This window comes from Psammomys obesus, unplaced genomic scaffold (genome assembly GCF_907164565.1).
Source record: "Psammomys obesus unplaced genomic scaffold, mPsaObe1.curated_primary_1811, whole genome shotgun sequence".
NCBI lineage: Eukaryota > Metazoa > Chordata > Mammalia > Rodentia > Muridae > Psammomys > Psammomys obesus.
The window spans coordinates 34,121,029-34,137,425 of record NW_026585644.1 but is presented as its reverse complement, the minus strand read 5'-3'; the positions used below and the strand labels follow the sequence as shown (position 1 = coordinate 34,137,425).

The following is a 16,397-nucleotide window of genomic DNA, read 5'->3' as shown; positions in this document are numbered from 1 at the left end:
TGTACATGCTGGTTCTTGTGTCTGTATGTACGTGTGCAAGTAGAGGTCAGAGGTCACCTTGGGGTGCTTTCCTCCTCCTTGTGTGTTTGAATGTAGGGGAAAAAATCAGATAACTGCAAAAGGTGATGAGCCTTACTTGAGATTTTTAGGTTGAGAACTCCAAGAAAGTCAATGAACACAGTTGTGTATTCGGGTAAGGTGTGGAGAGAAAGGGTGTGAAAGGTAAGGAGTCTGTGGGACAACAGTGCCAGAGATGTAAGAGGTAAAGATACTTTCTTCTTTTTTCCCTCCGTTCCTCCCTCCCTCCCTGTTTCCCTCCCCCTCTCGTCCTTCCTTCCTTCCTTCCTTTTTCCTGTCTTTATTTCTGACAGGGTTTCTCTGTGTAACAGCTCTGGCTGTCCTAGAACTCATTCTGTAGACCAGACTAGCCTTGAACTCACAGAGACCCGCCTGCTTCAGCTTCCCATGTGCTGGGATGGAAGGCGTGTGCTACCATGCCTGGTGGAAAAAGGTATTTTCAAAGGAACAACCACAATATTGAACACATCTGAGATGGATGCACCGCAGGAAATACTGGACAGCCAAGTGCTGGCCTGCGGAGATGGGAGGAGAGGTAGGGATCAACAGGGCAAGCCACAGTACTTGAAGTAGATTTTGAAAACAGTGCGGATATTGGACATTGAAAGTAAAGGGTGTGAGCTGGACACAGAGGCACCTGTAATACCAGCACTCAGGGAGGCAGAGGCAGGTCTCTGAGTTTGAAACCTGGTCTACAAAATGAGTCTAGGACAGCCAAGGCTACATAGACAAACCGTGTCTTGAAAAAAAACAAACAAACAAAAGATGAGACCAGGAGAAGTACCTAAAAGGAGGACACAGGAAATTTCATTCCAGGAGTCAGGAGCTGAGAACTCATGGTGTTGGGTAAATCAACATTTGGATGTTGGAACTATAGAATGGTGGCAAAAATAAGGAGAAAGGGAGACAGGAGAAAAGGGCTCAGTGGGTAAAGGTGATTGTTGCCAAGCCTGACAGTCTGAGTCCAATCCCCAGGATCCACATGGTGAAAGGAAACGGACTCCTGCAGGTTATCCTCTGCCTAGTACATGTTCGCTGTGGTATACACACACACACACACACACACACACACACACACGTACACATACACACACTCGAGAGCACATGTCCACACATTCTCACCCCTGCATGCACACACAGACACCAAATAAAATGTGTATCTAACAAAAGGATATAGGGGCAGGGGGCAGCTGAAGAGAAAGCCTTCCATAAGACATGGGAGTGGCTGCCAGACTGCCAACATCACGGTCTCATGCCCACTCCCAGGCAAGGCCTATGCCAGTCAGCACCGCCCTGCTCTCATCCCCACCTAGCTGAAGGTTCTTGGTCTTGTTTTGAGACAGGGTCTCTCTAGTGCAATCCTGGCCGTCCTGAAACTCACTATGTAGACCAGGTTTGTCTCGAACTCAGAAATCTGTACATCTTCAGCCTCTCAAGTGCTGGGATTAAAGGCTTGTGCCACCATGCCTGATCTTGAGTCATCCAAAACAGGCTTTTGGGGGTCTCTTAGAGGCCAAGGAAAATACACCAAAAATAAGATGCAGCATTCATCCAGTGTGGCTGGTCATAAGATTATACTTCCAAGAAGAGACTTACTTCATATATATACAGAAGAGGGCACCAGATCTCCTTATAGATGCTTGGGAGACACCATGTGGTGGCTGCTGGGAATTGAACTCAGGACCTTTAAGGAGAAGCAGCCAGTGCTCTTAACCTCTGAGCCATCTCTCCACCCCAGAAGACTTAGCTCTACCACAACCCTTGTGTTCACACCCAGGACCATAAAAAAAACAGTCCCATACAGTCTTCTGCAGATCAGTTTTCAGTGTGAATGGGGTTCCTTGGGGCCTTTAAGAAGCTAGGTAGGTAGCACATTTTACATGTTTTTAATTAAAAATTGGTTTTTTTTGTTTGTTTTTCGAGACAGGGTTTCTGGTTTCGCTGTAACTCTCTCTGTAGACCAGGCTGGCCTCAAACTCACAGAGATCTGCCTGCCTCTGCCTCCCAAGTGCTAGGATTAAAGGCGTGTGCCACCACTGCCCAGCTAATTAAAAAGACATATACTATTTTTATTTAATTCGGATGGGTGTTTGCCTGCCTATATGTCTGTGCAGCATGGGCGTGTCTGGTGCCCGTGGAGGCCCAAAGAGGGCATCACATCCCCTGGAACTAGAGTTACAGACAGTTGTGGGCTGCCATGGGGTGCTGCAAATCCAACCTGGCTCCTCTGGAAAAGCAGTCAGTGCTCTCACCCACTGAGCCATCTTTCCAGCGCCCTGCATTTTTTTTTTTTTTTAATCAAGACTGGTTCATGGAATACAACTGGGGCAATAAAGAGCATGCTATCCGAAGGGAGATGAAAACACGTGTATCCATTTTTTGCCCTGCTAGTGTCTCTAACAAAACCGAAGACTGGCACAACCAAGGCTTTATTTATATCTTCAGCAAATCTTAAGGAAACAGCTCGACTCTGAGTGTAGATAAAAATAGATTCAAAAACAAGCAGTTTGTGTTCTGCTTTATTTGGACCCAGATTATAGTGTTTGGAGAGGTGTACTTGACTGGGTGAGGAGAATGACATGCCACCCATTATGGAGCCAAGTCTACCCTCTCTCCCGCTGTCTGAAAGAGTCTTTCACGGTAACATGACTCTCCTTACAAACTGCATAACTTTCTGGTAAGTTGGCTGGGACAGTCTCCACACACATGCTCACGTCCTGGCTAAAGAATCAGCCTTTACAAAAATGTTATCAGACAACAGTCGTGGCCATAGCAACGGCAGAGTGCCTCCTGTGGTGGGTATTCTCAGCTACAGCACGAACCTAGAAGAGTCAGGAAGACTTTTGGGGGATAGTGGAGCGCATCCTTAATCCCAGCACCTGGGAAGCAGAGGCAGGTGGATTGCTGTGAGTTTTTAAGGCCATCCTGGTTTAGAGTGAGGTCCAGGACAGCCAGAACTACATAGTGAGACCCTGTCTTGAAAAAAACAAAAACAAAAAAAGAAAAGAAAGATGCCATTTTCTTCATGTATCTTCAGAGGCGAGAGAGGGAACTGTTCAGCCAGATAGTGTACATACAGGCTGAGGCTCTTATGATGATCTTCATGCCAGAAACCATACCCACAATGCTCTGCTCTCGGAGGCCTGGGTTTTCCGTAACCACGCCAACAAAGTGTGGACAATCCATTCGCCGGAGCTGTGTGGATCTGCATTTTCATTGCACCCCTCAAAGAAAACCCTCAGTTTTCCTTTGTTTTGTTTTTATTTGAAACAGGTTCTCAGTATGTAGCCGTGGCTGTCCTGGAACTCACAAAGGTGTCTTTGAAGTCACAGAGATTCTCCTGCCTCTACTTCCTGAGTGCTGGTGTTAAAGGCGTGCGTCTCCACACTCCGCCAGTTTTCCTATTTAAAAGGAGGGTACTCAACCTCATTAGCCATTAGGGAAATGCAAATCAAAACAACCCTGAGATTTCACCTTACACCCATCAGAATGGCCAAGATGAAAATCTCAAGGGACAACACATGCTGGAGAGGTTGTGGAGAAAGGGGAACCCTTCTCCACTGCTGGTGGGAATGTAAACTGGTACAACCACTCTGGAAATCAATCTGGCGCTTTCTCAGACAACTAGGAATAGCGCTTCCTCAAGATCCAGCCATACCACTCCTAGGCATATACCCAAAAGAGGCGCAAGTACACAAAAAGGACATTTGTTCAACCATGTTTGTAGCAGCTTTATTTGTAATAACCAGAAGCTGGAAACAACCCAGATGCCCCTCAACTGAAGAATGGATGCAGAAACTGTGGTACATCTATACAATGGAGTATTACTCAGCAATGAAAAATAAGGAAATCATGAAATTTGCAGGTAAATGGTGGGACCTGGAAAGGATCATCCTGAGTGAGTTGACCCAGAAGCAAAAAGACACTCACGGTATATACTCACTCATATAAACATACAATATAGAATAAACCCACTAAAAGCTGTACATCTAAACAAACTAAGCAAAAGAGAGGACCCTAACTAAAATGTTCAATCCCCATCCTGAAAGGCAAAGAGGATGGACATCAGAAGAAAACGAAAATAGGAAACAACCTCGGAATCCGCTACAGAGGGCCTCTGAAAGCCAGAAGAAAACAGGAAACAACCTTGAAACCTGCTACAGAGGGCCTCTGAAAGCCAGAAGAAAACAGGAAACAACCTTGAAACCTGCCACAGAGGGCCTCTGAAAGCTTCTGCAGTATAGACTGTCAAAGCAGATGCTGAGCCTGATGGCCAACTGATGGGCAGAGTGAATGGAATTTTATGTAAGAAGTGGGAAATAGTAAGAGCTGGAGGGAACGGGAACTCCACAAGGAGAGCAACAGAACAAGATAATTTGAACACAGGGAACTTCCCAGAGACTCATACTCCAACCAAGGACTATTCGTGGAGATGACCTGGAACCCCTGCACAGGTGTAGCCCATGGCAGTTCAGTGTCCAAGTGGGTTACCTAGTAATGGGAAGAGGGACTGCCTCTGACATAATCTGATTGGCCTGCTCGTTGATCACTTCCCCCTGAGTGGGGAGCAGCCTTACCAGGCCACAGTAGAGGACAATGCAGCCACTTTTGATGAGAACTGATAGACTAAGATCAGAAAGAAGAGGAGAACCTCCCCTATCAGTGGACTTGGGGAGTGGCAGGCATGCAGAAAGGGGAGGGAAGGTGGGATCGGCAGGGGAGGAGGGAGGGGCTTATGGGGGGGATACAAAATGAATAAAGTGTAATTAATAAAAAAAAATAATAAAAGATTTAAAAAAAAAAAAGGAGAGTACTAACAAAGAAAGAAGAAAAGATACTATTTATATATTTATCGTTGGTCAGGAGGCAGGCCAGGTACCCATAGAACGTCACCTTGGCTGTTGTAGCACTCAGTCTAACCGGGAATGGAAAAACATGACTAATTTTTAATCAGTACTTAGTTGTAATTTATTTGCTGTTCTCGCGTGTGCATGCACGATGTGTGTGTGATGGCGGTGTGCTCAAACCATAACATGAGTGTGGAGCTCAGAGGACATCAGGAAGACAGTTCTCTCCTTCCGTCTTTACGTGGAAGGAGAGGCCCCAGGCTTTCCTGGCGAGTGCCTTTGTCTGCTGAGCCATCTCATTGACCCTAGTTATTTATCTTCAAGACACGGTTTCAGGTACCCTACCTGGCCTTGAACTCACTGTAGAGCCAAGACGACCTTTTGATCTTCCCGTCTCTACCTCCTGAGTGCTGGCATTACAGGTGTGCGCTGCTGAACCTGGCTTCTGTGGTGCTGGGAGAATCAAAGCCAGGATTTCACATACAGTAGGCGAGCAGTTTACCAACTGAGCTGCATCCCAAACCCTGTTTGTCTGTTTATTTTGAGATGGTGTCTCACTACATAGCAAAGGCAAGCCTGGAGCCCACCATCCTTCTGTCGCAGAGAGCCCCGGTGCTGTAATTACAGGGTGTGCATTCACACCAAGGGTGCTGGAATCTTGAAGGAGTGCAATAAAAGTCGATTCTGGGAAAATCTAGAAACCTGAGCCACATGAGCCTGTTGGAACAGACACCGGTCTCCACCACAGCAGCTTGGCCTGCGGGCCAGTCTTGCGGCTCCCTGTAGCTCCCTCTACTGGTGAAGCCTAGAAAGTGCTCAGTGTTAAATCGGAAACCTTCAGGGCCTGGGCTGGAGAGCTAGAATCAATCAATCAATACCTCTATCCAAGCGACAACCAAGTCATTTGCAGAATCCCGCAGCCTCAGGAACCTAGAAAGCCAACAGTTTCTAGACTGAGGCTTTTCCCAGTCTCATCTCTGTTGTTGAGATAAGACACCCGGACGAAAAGCAATTTTAGGGGAGAAAAGGGATGACTTCACCTTAAAATTTAAGACTGCAGGAGCTGGAGAGATGGCTCAGTGGTTAAGAGCACTGTCTGCTCTTCCTAACATGATCCGGGTTCAATTCCCAGCACCCACATGGCAGCTCACAACTGTCTGTGACTCCAGTTCCAAGGGATTTGACACTTGCATGCTAATGCACATAAAACTAAATTAAAAAAAAAATCCAGGTTGTAGTCTTTTTTTTTTTAAAGACTTATTTATTTTTATGTATACAGTGTCCTGCCTGCATGTGTGCTTGCAGGCTAGGTTTCATTAGAGATGGTTATGAGCCACTATATGGTTGCTGGGAATTGAACTCAGGACCATTAGGAAGAACAGTCAGTGCTCTTAACCTCTGCACCATCTCTCCAGCCCTTTTTTTTTTTTTAAGTATTTATTTATGTATTTTTTTAATGTAGGAGTACTCTGTCTGCATGTACCTGCAGTCTTCTTAAGTCTTACAGAAGTCAAGGCAGAAACATCCGGTCACATCCACACACACTCAAGAACATATGAATATATAATGCTCATTTGCCAGCATGCTTGTGCTCAGCTGGTTTCTCCATTCATCTCAGCTCTTCATGCCTAGGATTCGAATACTTCTGAGTGTACTTACTAGATTTAGTAGACACAGGTGTCTGGATAGTTTGTCAGCTTGACACAAGCTGTAGTCATCCGAGGGGAGGGAGCCTTGACTGAGAAATGCCTCTGTAAGATCACGGTGTGGGTAAGCCTGTAGAGCAATTTTTAAATTAGTGATTGAAGGGGTGGGGCCATCCCAGGGCTGCTGGTTCTGGGCATGGCAGGCTGAGCGAGCCACAGAGAACAAGCCAGTAAGCAGCACCCCTCCTCAGACTCTGTACCAGCCCCTGGCCAGGTCCCTGCCCTGCGTGAGTTCCTGCCCTCATTACCATTCTGATGATAACCTGCTAAATGGGACTGCGGATAAGGTCACCCCTTTCCCTCCCAAGCTGCTGTTGGTTATGGTGCTTTACCACGGTAGTGGTACTCCAACCGAGGCACAGATCTTAGCAATTCTGGGGGGTCTGTTACCTGGTGATTTTCATCTGCGTTTTCCTAGATGCTAATAAAATTAAGATTTTCTATATTTAACTTATTTTATTTTAATTTTTGATAGTGAGTCTCTCTTTGTAGCCTGCCTGTTCTGGGACTCAAAGAGAGATCTGCCTGCTTCTGCCTCCTCAGCACTGGGAGCACATGCGCCACCATGCCTGGCTTTTATTTTTCTTATAAAGTACTTGATTGATTAAGTTTCCAGTTCATGTACTCTGGGTTTTTTTTTTTCTTTTTTGAAAATAATCTATTTTTAAAATAAATTATTAAAATCTATTTTTATTTAAAATTATTTAAAAATCTACTTTATGTGTATGAGTGTTTAATTTTCTTCTTTTCTTTCTTTGTTTTTGCTTTGGATTTTTGTTGGGATTTTTTTGTTTTTTATTTTGTTGTTGTTTGACACAGGGTTTCTCTGTGTAGCCTTGGCTGTCCTGGAACTCACTCTATAGACCAAGCTGGCTTTGAACTCACAAAGATCCACTTGCCTCTGCCTCCCTAGTGTTGAGATTAAGGTCGTGTGCCACCACAGCCTGACGAGTGTTTTAAATGTACTTATTTTACGGACCTGAGTGTTTCAAGCACGTTTGTGTGTGTGCCCTGTGTGCATGCTCCGTGCCTGTGAAGGCCAGGAGAGGGCGCCAGATCCTCTGAAATTGGAGTTCCGGTTGTGAGCCATCCGGTGGGTTCCAGGGACTGAAGCCAGACCCTCAAGGGAGCAGCAAGTCTCTCAGCAGCCGAGCCATCCCCCCAGTGCCTCTGAGTGAATTATAAGTTCAGTCTTCAGGAAGTTCTTTGTTTTCCCGGTGCAGGGTGAGAAGTGAGGTCCCGGGGAGCCGCACTTGCGCTTAGAGCTTACAGACAACTTTATCAGTTGGAACGTTGAAGTTATAAAGAGATGGACTGGTGCCGCCGAGGAAGCCATGGCTGTCTCTGGCTCTCTTTTGCTCCACCCCCCTCATGTGTACAGTGTTTGGCCTTGGAGTCTTGGGGATTTGACCCAGGGCATCACCTGAGCTACACCCGAGGCCCTTGGTCCTTTCACATGTACACACACGTGGGTGAGCGCCCTTTCATGCACTACCCCGAGACACCCTCACACAAACACAAAGAATTAACCTGAGCACGATGACAAAGGAGGAGGTATAAGGAGGAAGGCCCAGAGTTTAAGGCCATCCTTGGCCACGCGGCATTTTGAAGGCCAGCCTGGGCTACATGAGACCCCATCTTAGAAAAACAAAAAGAACGAAAGAAAGAGGGCTGAGGAGTTAGCACACCCTGTAAGGTGCTTGCATTACAAGCATAAAGACCTGAGTTCAACCTCCCAGAACCCACGGAAAAAGGCAACTGCGTGGTGGTACAGGCTTGTCATGCCGGTGCTGGGGACAGTGGATACAGGTGCCTGGGGCCAGCCAGTCTCGCCTGTTTGGTGAGCTTCAGGCCAATGAGAGATACTATGGTGAATGACATTCCTGAGGACGAAGTCCAAGAGTGTCCTCTGGCAAGTGCAGCACACACACACACACACACACACACACACACACCCCACAAATTTTAAGAATAATTGTAGCTAGATGTGGTACTAGACTGAGGTAATAAACTGAGGCCAGAGAACCCCTGCTGACTTTAAGGCTAACCTGTGCTATTTAGGGAATCCCTGTCTCAACAACAACAACAACAAAAAAGAGAGCTGGTGAGACAGCACAGTGAGTACAGGCTCTTGCCACCAAGCTTACCTGAGCTCAATCCCTGCAGCCCACTTGGTGGGAGGAGAGCCAGCTCCCACAGCCTCCATGTGTGTGCTTTGGCATGCACACATACAAATGTAATATATATATATATATATATATATATATATATATATATATATATATAGTTGTTTTGTTTTGTTTTTTTTAAAGAGAGAGAAGAAGGATGTGAGGGAAGACGGGAATAAGGGCTATAGCATTTTGTATTCTTATATTATGATGATAGTTTTGGCTGTTTAGGTTACCCAGGATTCCCAGAAACACTTGGAATACCCACGGTGTTTTAGAATTATGGGCAGGACAGGGGGTCAGAAATGTACTATATCGTCTAGATAACCACTTTTCTACGGTTTTTCAGCATCTTCTACCCTGGTATGAGAAACCATACTTATTAACCATAATAATGTTAGCAAGTGTCTAGGGCTGTTCCCAATAAAACTTTATTTACACAAACAGGTAAAGGCTGGATTTGACCTACTGTCCCTGATTTGCCTTGGTCTAGAATAGAATAAACTTCCAGGGCTTGTACTCAGAAAGGGAGAGGCTGACATTATCTAAGTCACCCTAGCCAGGCTCTCTCCAGAAAGGGAAGGACGGATTATTTCTTTAAAACATCTTGATCTTCTTACTATCTGCTAGAGGTCACATTGCTGTGACCAAAGTCTGGATAGAGGCGATGTGAAGTAGGAAAGATTTATTTTGGTCAAAAGTCTCAGAGGGAGCAGTCCGTGGCTTCTAGGTCTCATGGGTTTGGCTAGAACATCATGATATCACGAGAACGTGGAGGGAAGGCTCTTTTTCTCATGGCAGACAGAGGCAGGAGCGCAGCAGTAACAGGGAGAGTGTTGGAGACAATCATAGCCTCAAACCCCCAGCCCCAGCCCCCTTCCTCCAGCCTGTCCACAATTTCATTGCCACCCAATAGTCTAATGTTGTTTTTGAGATAGTGTCTCCCTGGCTGGCCTGGCTGGTCTCCAACTCAGAGATTCTCCTGCCTCTGCCTCCTGAGCACTAGGATCAAAGAAGTGTGTCACAACGTCCAGCCTATCAATAGTCTATTTTGAACCCATCCGTGGGCTAAGCCATTCAGTAGGCAGAAGTCCTCACACACAAACCCAGAGGTACTCTTTACAAACCCCCGGTTGTCTCTCAACCCAGTGAAGTTGACAGTCAAGATCTGTCGTCCTTCATTCCCTGCTGGTGAACTCCAAAGTCTGCAAAGGTGAACCCCTTCGCCGTGTGGGACCAGCGAGCTCTGCCCTCCCCTTGCTCTGTCTAAACTGTGATCCCCATCTCCTGCAGCACATCCAGCCGGGGGCAGGGAGTCATCGGGAAGTCTTCTGTGCTGCTCAGCCTGCACCTCACCCTGAGAGGGACTGGACTGGGTACACCGGGTGCAGCCTTCCCTCTGACCCGAGACCACGGCACCCTCACCACGCTTGCCATCTGCGCTCCTCGACTTGTGCATAGTCTGCACACACTTGTTCCGGGGCGGACATCAGCTATTGCTGGAGGCAGATTTCAGCTCCTTCTGCTGCCTCCAAGTGCTTTTAGCTGCTTACAGTGGGCATTTCAAGCTCCAGATCAGACTCCTTTCAATCACTGAAAGATGTTTTAGGCTGCGAGGGGACTCCCAGCCCAAAGCCAATGCCCTGGTTGCCCAGAGACAGATCAAACGGCACCGACTGGGAGGAAATCATGCACACGTCTTTCTTTACCACCTTCCAACTCAACCAGGGAGGTGCTGCTATTTTAAAAATAGAACACCCAGGCTGGACTTTTATGGTCTTGTGAAGAATACTGCTCCTGCCCTCCCACACCTGGTCGCTGCCCCTGCCTGGCCCCGTCCAGCTGCCTGGATCAGCTCTATACAAGTTCTCAGGGTCCCTTAGCAGAAATGAGGGACTGGGCAGATTTATGAGTTTGGCCTTGGCTGAGGCCTTCTGCTATGGCTCCCAGCCACAGCCCAGCTGCTCTCCCACAGCCCATGCAGCTCAGGCTGGGACGTTCTGTGTCTTCAATCTCCACCCCAACTTGCTGAGTCACCCCCTCAACCCCCTTTCTCTGGATGCCTTAGGGGGTCAGCCCTATGGAGGAACAGACCCATCTGTCCCAGCCTGACCAAGCCTCTGCTCAACTCATGACCACCCTGACAGGACTCTAACTGGCCTCAGTTGCTAAAACGTGACAGGAAGGTGGTTCCTTCCATGTTTAGACCTCAGGGGCCAATCTGAAACCATACCTGACATGGAAAGCTCATCTTATTGCGTGCTCTGTCCTCTAGTTCTTTCTTCAAGGTCAAGAACAAGCACCACAAAAGCTCTAGAAAAATGTCAATGCCTGTGGGGAGAGTTAGCCTTGGGAGCTGATATTTAGAAATGTATGGCTTATAACAAAACCAATGAAGCCCTGATTGCTGGTGGCACAGGAAACAGGCCAAAGCCTGCCTTGTCTTGTATTTCCTTGAGGTGAGGTCTCTAAAATAACAGGAAGAGAGCACTGCCATGAGAGAGATACCCATGCTGCATTTTGGGCCCTTTAAGGAGATGAAGCTGAGTGCATGGATATCCTTTGTAGGCGTGGCTGTGAGTGGCTGCCTCACTGGGAAAGGTAGAACTACCTTCAGGATAAGATCTGGCCCTAGACAGCTGGGATTAGCTAAATTTCCCTGGATGGTAAGCCATTGAGTCTGGGAGCTTCATCTGCTGAGAAAGTGTAAAAGGGTGCCTGGTCCTGTGTGGGAATGTGGTAACGAGGGGCTCCCTCGAGAGACCATAATCCAGGGAGAAGCACCCTAAACTCTTCTATGCCTCTTGGATAAGCATCTAGTAGAGAAGTTTTAAAAAAAAAAAATCACACTCTGTTCTTCAGTTTCCTCTCTGGCTTTATGACCTGACCCCAGATGTGTTCACACTTACTGCTACCAAAAGCCCTTCAGGCCCCCTGGTGTACCCATGAGCACCTGGGGCTACTGCTGTCCTAGCCTCACTCGGTACTGGCAGAGCAATTTCTGTCTTCTTGCTATGTGAAGAGCCCTAGGGGAGAAAGGGGTGGGGTGATTCCCTAACTTGACTTTGAACTATGTCAAACACTTTTTCCTCTTTCACTCCTGACACTACTGTGGAAGAACGGTTGACGTCATCACTGCTGCTTCTGCCTGCCGGAAGCTGAGCCCGAACTTGAAAGCTGAGCTTGAGTCAAATCCAAAGGCTGAGAATCAGGGGGGAAGACAGGGAGAGGGGTAGAAAATCCAGGTCCTTCAGCAGGAGTCACAGTCTAAGAGAGTAGGATGAGCGTGTCAGTCATTTGTTACCAAGAGCTGGAGAGACTGGAGCGGCAAGGAAAATATCTGCTGCAGAGACCTGGGACCCCGCCTCCATGTTCCTGGATTTGGGGCCGGTAGCGCTGGCTGTGGGGGAATCCAGGCCAGAGCACGCCAAGCCTCCCGCGTAAAGACGAGATCGCATGGGCCACTTCTGAAAAGACGTAAGATGGGAAATGATTAGCACAGCTACTGTGGTCCTACCTTACGTCTGGCCTTCTCTGGCATCCCCTGCTTGACATGTCCCCCAAAATATCACAGCCTTAAATGATCTCCCAACTGTCTGGCAGAGACACAGAAGGAGCCCACTGGGGGCAGTGAGGGTTTTTGTTCGCTTGTCTGTTTTTCTGATACAGGGTTTCTCAGTGTAGCCTTAGATTTCCTGGACTCCGCTTTATAAACCAGGCTGACCTTAAACCCAGAGAGCCTCCTGCCTCTGACTGCCTCTGAGTGCAGTGAGGGTTTTAGGGAGAGCAGGACTCGGTTGAGGGAGAGGTGGGCAGAGCAGTGTGACAGGAAGGAGAGGGTGAGGAGGAGGCCCTTCACCTCACATCCTGCAAGGATTTCAAGGTTTTCCCATAAGTGTGGTTTTAGAAAATGCAGTGCTGGCTGGGAGTGGGGGGGCAGACGGACATGTGCCTTTAATCCCAACATTCAGGAGGCAGAGGCAGCTGGGTCTTTGTGAGTTTGAGACCAGCAGCCTGGTCTATAGAGCAAGTTCCAGGTCAGCCAGGGCTACACATAGAGAAACCCTGTCTCAAACAAACAAATGGATGGATGAAAAAAATGCAAGGATTGCTCTGCTCAGAGTTCAACCTCCTCTCTGTCGTTCCCCCCCCCCCCCCTTGGGGACTCTGTGCCTCTTTCCACTAATCTGTCAGATTTCTAGACCTAGGCTCTTCCCCCTCCCCTCCTCTCCCCTCCCTTTTCTTCCCCTCCCCTCTCCTCTCCTCCCTTCTCTTCTCCCCTCCCCTCCCTTCCTCTCTTCTCTCCTCTCCTCTGTTCTTTCACCAACATATTTACTGTTCATCTATTATTCACACAGGCTTTGTTTTAAACTGATTGCCATTTTACAGACAAGGACCCTGCTATCTTACCTCACAGCCCTGTGCCCCGTGATACCTATCCCATTTAATCTCAGAAGTTTGCATTTCAGCTACATTCTCAAGTGAAAAAAAAAAAAAAACAACAACAACAACACTTAAGTTTCAAGACATTTCAGAAGGACAAGATATAGGAAAAGGAGATGATAAAAAGTATTTATCAGCCGGGTCTGGTGGCACATGCCTGTAATCCCAGCACTTAGGGAGGCAGAGGCAGGAAGATCTCTGTGAGTTTGAGGCCAGCCTGGTCTACAAAGAGTAGAGTCTAGGCCAGTCACATTGCTACTATGCTACCAGGCTACATTGCTACAATGTAGCAAGCTACAGTCTTGCTACTTTGGCAGACTGGCCCGGAACTGGCAATCCTCCTGCCTCGGTTTTCTAAGTACCTAGACACTATACCTGGCTCACAGCACACTCTACACACCTGTGAGGCGCCCCGGGCCTTTCATGGTGGCTGAGGGTGAGAAGTCCACAGTGAGTTGCCTGGGTTCAAGCTGCACCCAGCGATTGCCCTCCCTGCCCTCGTCTCCTCATCTGTAATCTTCCTTTAGCTCTTGCAGGAGTCAAGAGATAAGACTGAGCTCAGCTCAGCCTCCAGCTTTTGCATCCAATCATAGTGGCTGTTACTGCTGTGTGATTATTGTTAATTATCTTTTCCATTCATTACTGTTAATTATCCTTTCCATTTATTTTGCACTCTAAAAGGGACAGCTGGCTCCTTCCTTGTCTCCGTCTTTCACAAGCTCAAGCTGAGGTTCAGGAAATCTAGGTAATGGTTTGGCATGGTACACACTGGAAGCCTTCCAACCCTTGTTATTATTTGACTACCACTCCGGCTGCTTCAGCACTGTGGGTTCAGGCTGCTGTTCTCCCACAGAGCAGAGGTCTGCCTCAGCAGTAGTTCAGAGAGAAGTAAGACAGGTGCTAAGCAAGGATGTAAAGCTGCTCGGAGACGGATGACTCTCCCGGGTTCCGGGCCTGAGACCAGGAACCTGCTCCTCTCTTCCCCTGACACTGAGAATCTGTCTTCCCCTCCTGGAGCAAGCATGCTCCCATGCAGGTGCCCCCAGTCACCACTCCACCCCAAAAGCTGGCCTCTGTCCTTCCTCTGAGGGAACAGGAAGAAAATGACCCCCGTTCCTGTTCCTCTTCCCCGAGCTCCCGATCAAGTCCCTAGGCCAGTGCCCTACCTTGAGAGGGTGCAAGTAGCTGAGTCCACGTAGGAAGGGCGGCCAGGCAGGGCCAGGCAGCTCGTGGCCGAGGGTTTGGGTGAGGTGGGCTATGTAGCTTGTGGCTAGCACTAGCACATCCAGCTTGGAAAGCTTGGTGTCTGGCGGTACCGCAGGCAGAGCAGCCTGCAGGGCCAAAAAGGCCTGGCGCAGTGTCTTCACCCGGGTCCGCTCCCGTGCGGCATTCTCGGGGCTGGCCTCGCTCTGCAGGAAGGGCCCCCGTGAGTGCATCTAACCCAGATTCCCATTCAACCCTGACTGCTTGTCATTGTTGCTATTGTTGGGACAGAGCTTCATGCCGGACTTGAATTCCCTGGGTTGCCCAGGATGACCTTGAACTCGGGATCTGCCTGCTTCCACCTCCCAAGTGCTGGGATTGTAGGGACATACCACCATGCCTGGTTGACCCTGACTTCTAAGGACCCATTAGTGCCATGTCTTCTGCTGGAACTAACCGGCCTCACTGGTTTTAAACCCTATCTCCTAATACAAATGGAGGACAGCCTGGGCTGGGATCAGAGGACTGCCAGGTGGCAACGCTTGGCTCGGAACCCAGGAATCCCATTTTCCTTCTATTAGTCCATTAACATCTGTTCTCAGTCTATAGCCTGCTGCTCAGGCTCCTGGGGCCACAGGAAGCATAGAGACATGCCGCTGCTTAGTAGGGCTGACCCTTGACCTGCCTAGGTCCTGAGCTTGCCATGGTTAAAGAGGGGAGGACTCTGCACCAACAATCAAAACCCACAGTCCTGGGCTGGGGATGTAGCTCAGTTGGTAGAATGTTTGCCTAGCATGAGTGAGGTCCAGGGTTCACTCTCCACTGCTGTGTAAACCAGGGGTGGTTGCACAGCCTCCTAGCTCTTGGACTGTGGAGGCAGAAGGATAAAAGTCCAAGTTCTAGGCTACAGGGGAAGTTGGGAAGACCAGCCTGGGCTATGTCAGACTCTGACTCGAAGGAAGATAGATAAATAGATAGGTAGATAAATAGATAGATAGATAGATAGATAGATAGATAAATAGATAGATATAGATGTAGATACATGTAGATAGAGATAGATAGAAAGAAAGAAAGGAAGGAAGGAAGGAAGGAAGAAAGAAAGAAAGAAAGAAAGAAAGAAAGAAAGAAAGAAAGAAAACAAAAAACTCAGCCTAGGTCCCCTGCCACTGGCACAGGGACATTAGGCAATTCACATCTCTCCTCTGGGCCTGAGTTTCCTCAGTAGAAATTAGTCACGTCAACTCTCTGAGCTGTGCTCTGATGAGGCTCTGACCTGTCCTGCCCACCCCAGCATGGTAACATGGACCTAAGGACCCGGCATCCTCCTCTTGGACAGAACCATCAACACTGAGCTAGTCTCTGCCTTCAGAGGTAGCATCTCAATGTTTTCCAAACCCTTCCTTCCCCACCTCCCTCCCAGGGTCCAGAGTATCCTTACCCTGCCATGAGCTGTTCCCCTAGCTTTGGTCCCTCGAGGGGCAGAGGTGGCTCTGCTCAGTCTGTGATGACTCCAGCTTGTGTCGTCCCATAGGTCCTGCCTTGTCCTGTTGAGGCGGCTCCTCTTCCTGTCAGTGCCTAGAAGTAACCTCGCTTTGGCTTTAGTCTGGCCATACCCTGCTCCTGGTGTTGCTGGTGTCTCTGTGGTCTCCTGTGACATGCTGCTGTCTTGGGTTATGGGGCTTGTAGGCCCTAGAGCAGGAACACAGTGCCTGAGGAGTGTTGAGCTCAAGCTAGCCCGGACAGGCTAGCCATCCAGCCAGTATCTGAAGAAGCTGGCGCCAACTCAGTCCTGCTTCACTCCTTGCTCTGGGAAAACTGCCCACCCAGCACAGCCCCCGCAAAAAGCCTCCGCCTGCCTCCTAACCCGGCTGAGGGGTGGGGGTGCTGCATGCTGGGAGTGGCCAAGCCCTAGGACAAGGCCCATGCTAAGAAGGCAGGACGATGGGTAGGAA

At 48.5% G+C, this 16,397-nt stretch overlaps 1 protein-coding gene across 1 annotated transcript; it reads right to left on the bottom strand.

Moving 5' to 3' along the window:
• Positions 1-9,469: 9,469 nt before the first annotated feature.
• Tcf23 (transcription factor 23) lies at positions 9,470-16,102 on the bottom strand. The gene is made up of 3 exons (XM_055621312.1): positions 15,884-16,102; positions 14,409-14,651; positions 9,470-12,266 (listed from the first exon to the last, which is right to left on the bottom strand). Exons 1-3 carry the CDS (start codon positions 16,100-16,102, stop codon positions 12,093-12,095), a joined length of 636 nt encoding a protein of 211 aa, XP_055477287.1. The 3' UTR covers positions 9,470-12,092.
• Positions 16,103-16,397: the final 295 nt, after the last annotated feature.

Bases quoted from the DNA above. Each gene is read 5' to 3' on its own strand.
- Tcf23 (XM_055621312.1), bottom strand. From the start codon at position 16,102: ATGTCACAGGAGACCACAGAGACACCAGCAACACCAGGAGCAGGGTAT. The intron at 14,652-15,883 runs GTAAGGATACTC...CCCTTCCTGCAG, and splicing joins GGGGAACAGCTCATGGCAGG to AGCGAGGCCAGCCCCGAGAA. The intron at 12,267-14,408 runs GTAGGGCACTGG...ACGTCTTTTCAG, and splicing joins GCTACTTGCACCCTCTCAAG to AAGTGGCCCATGCGATCTCG.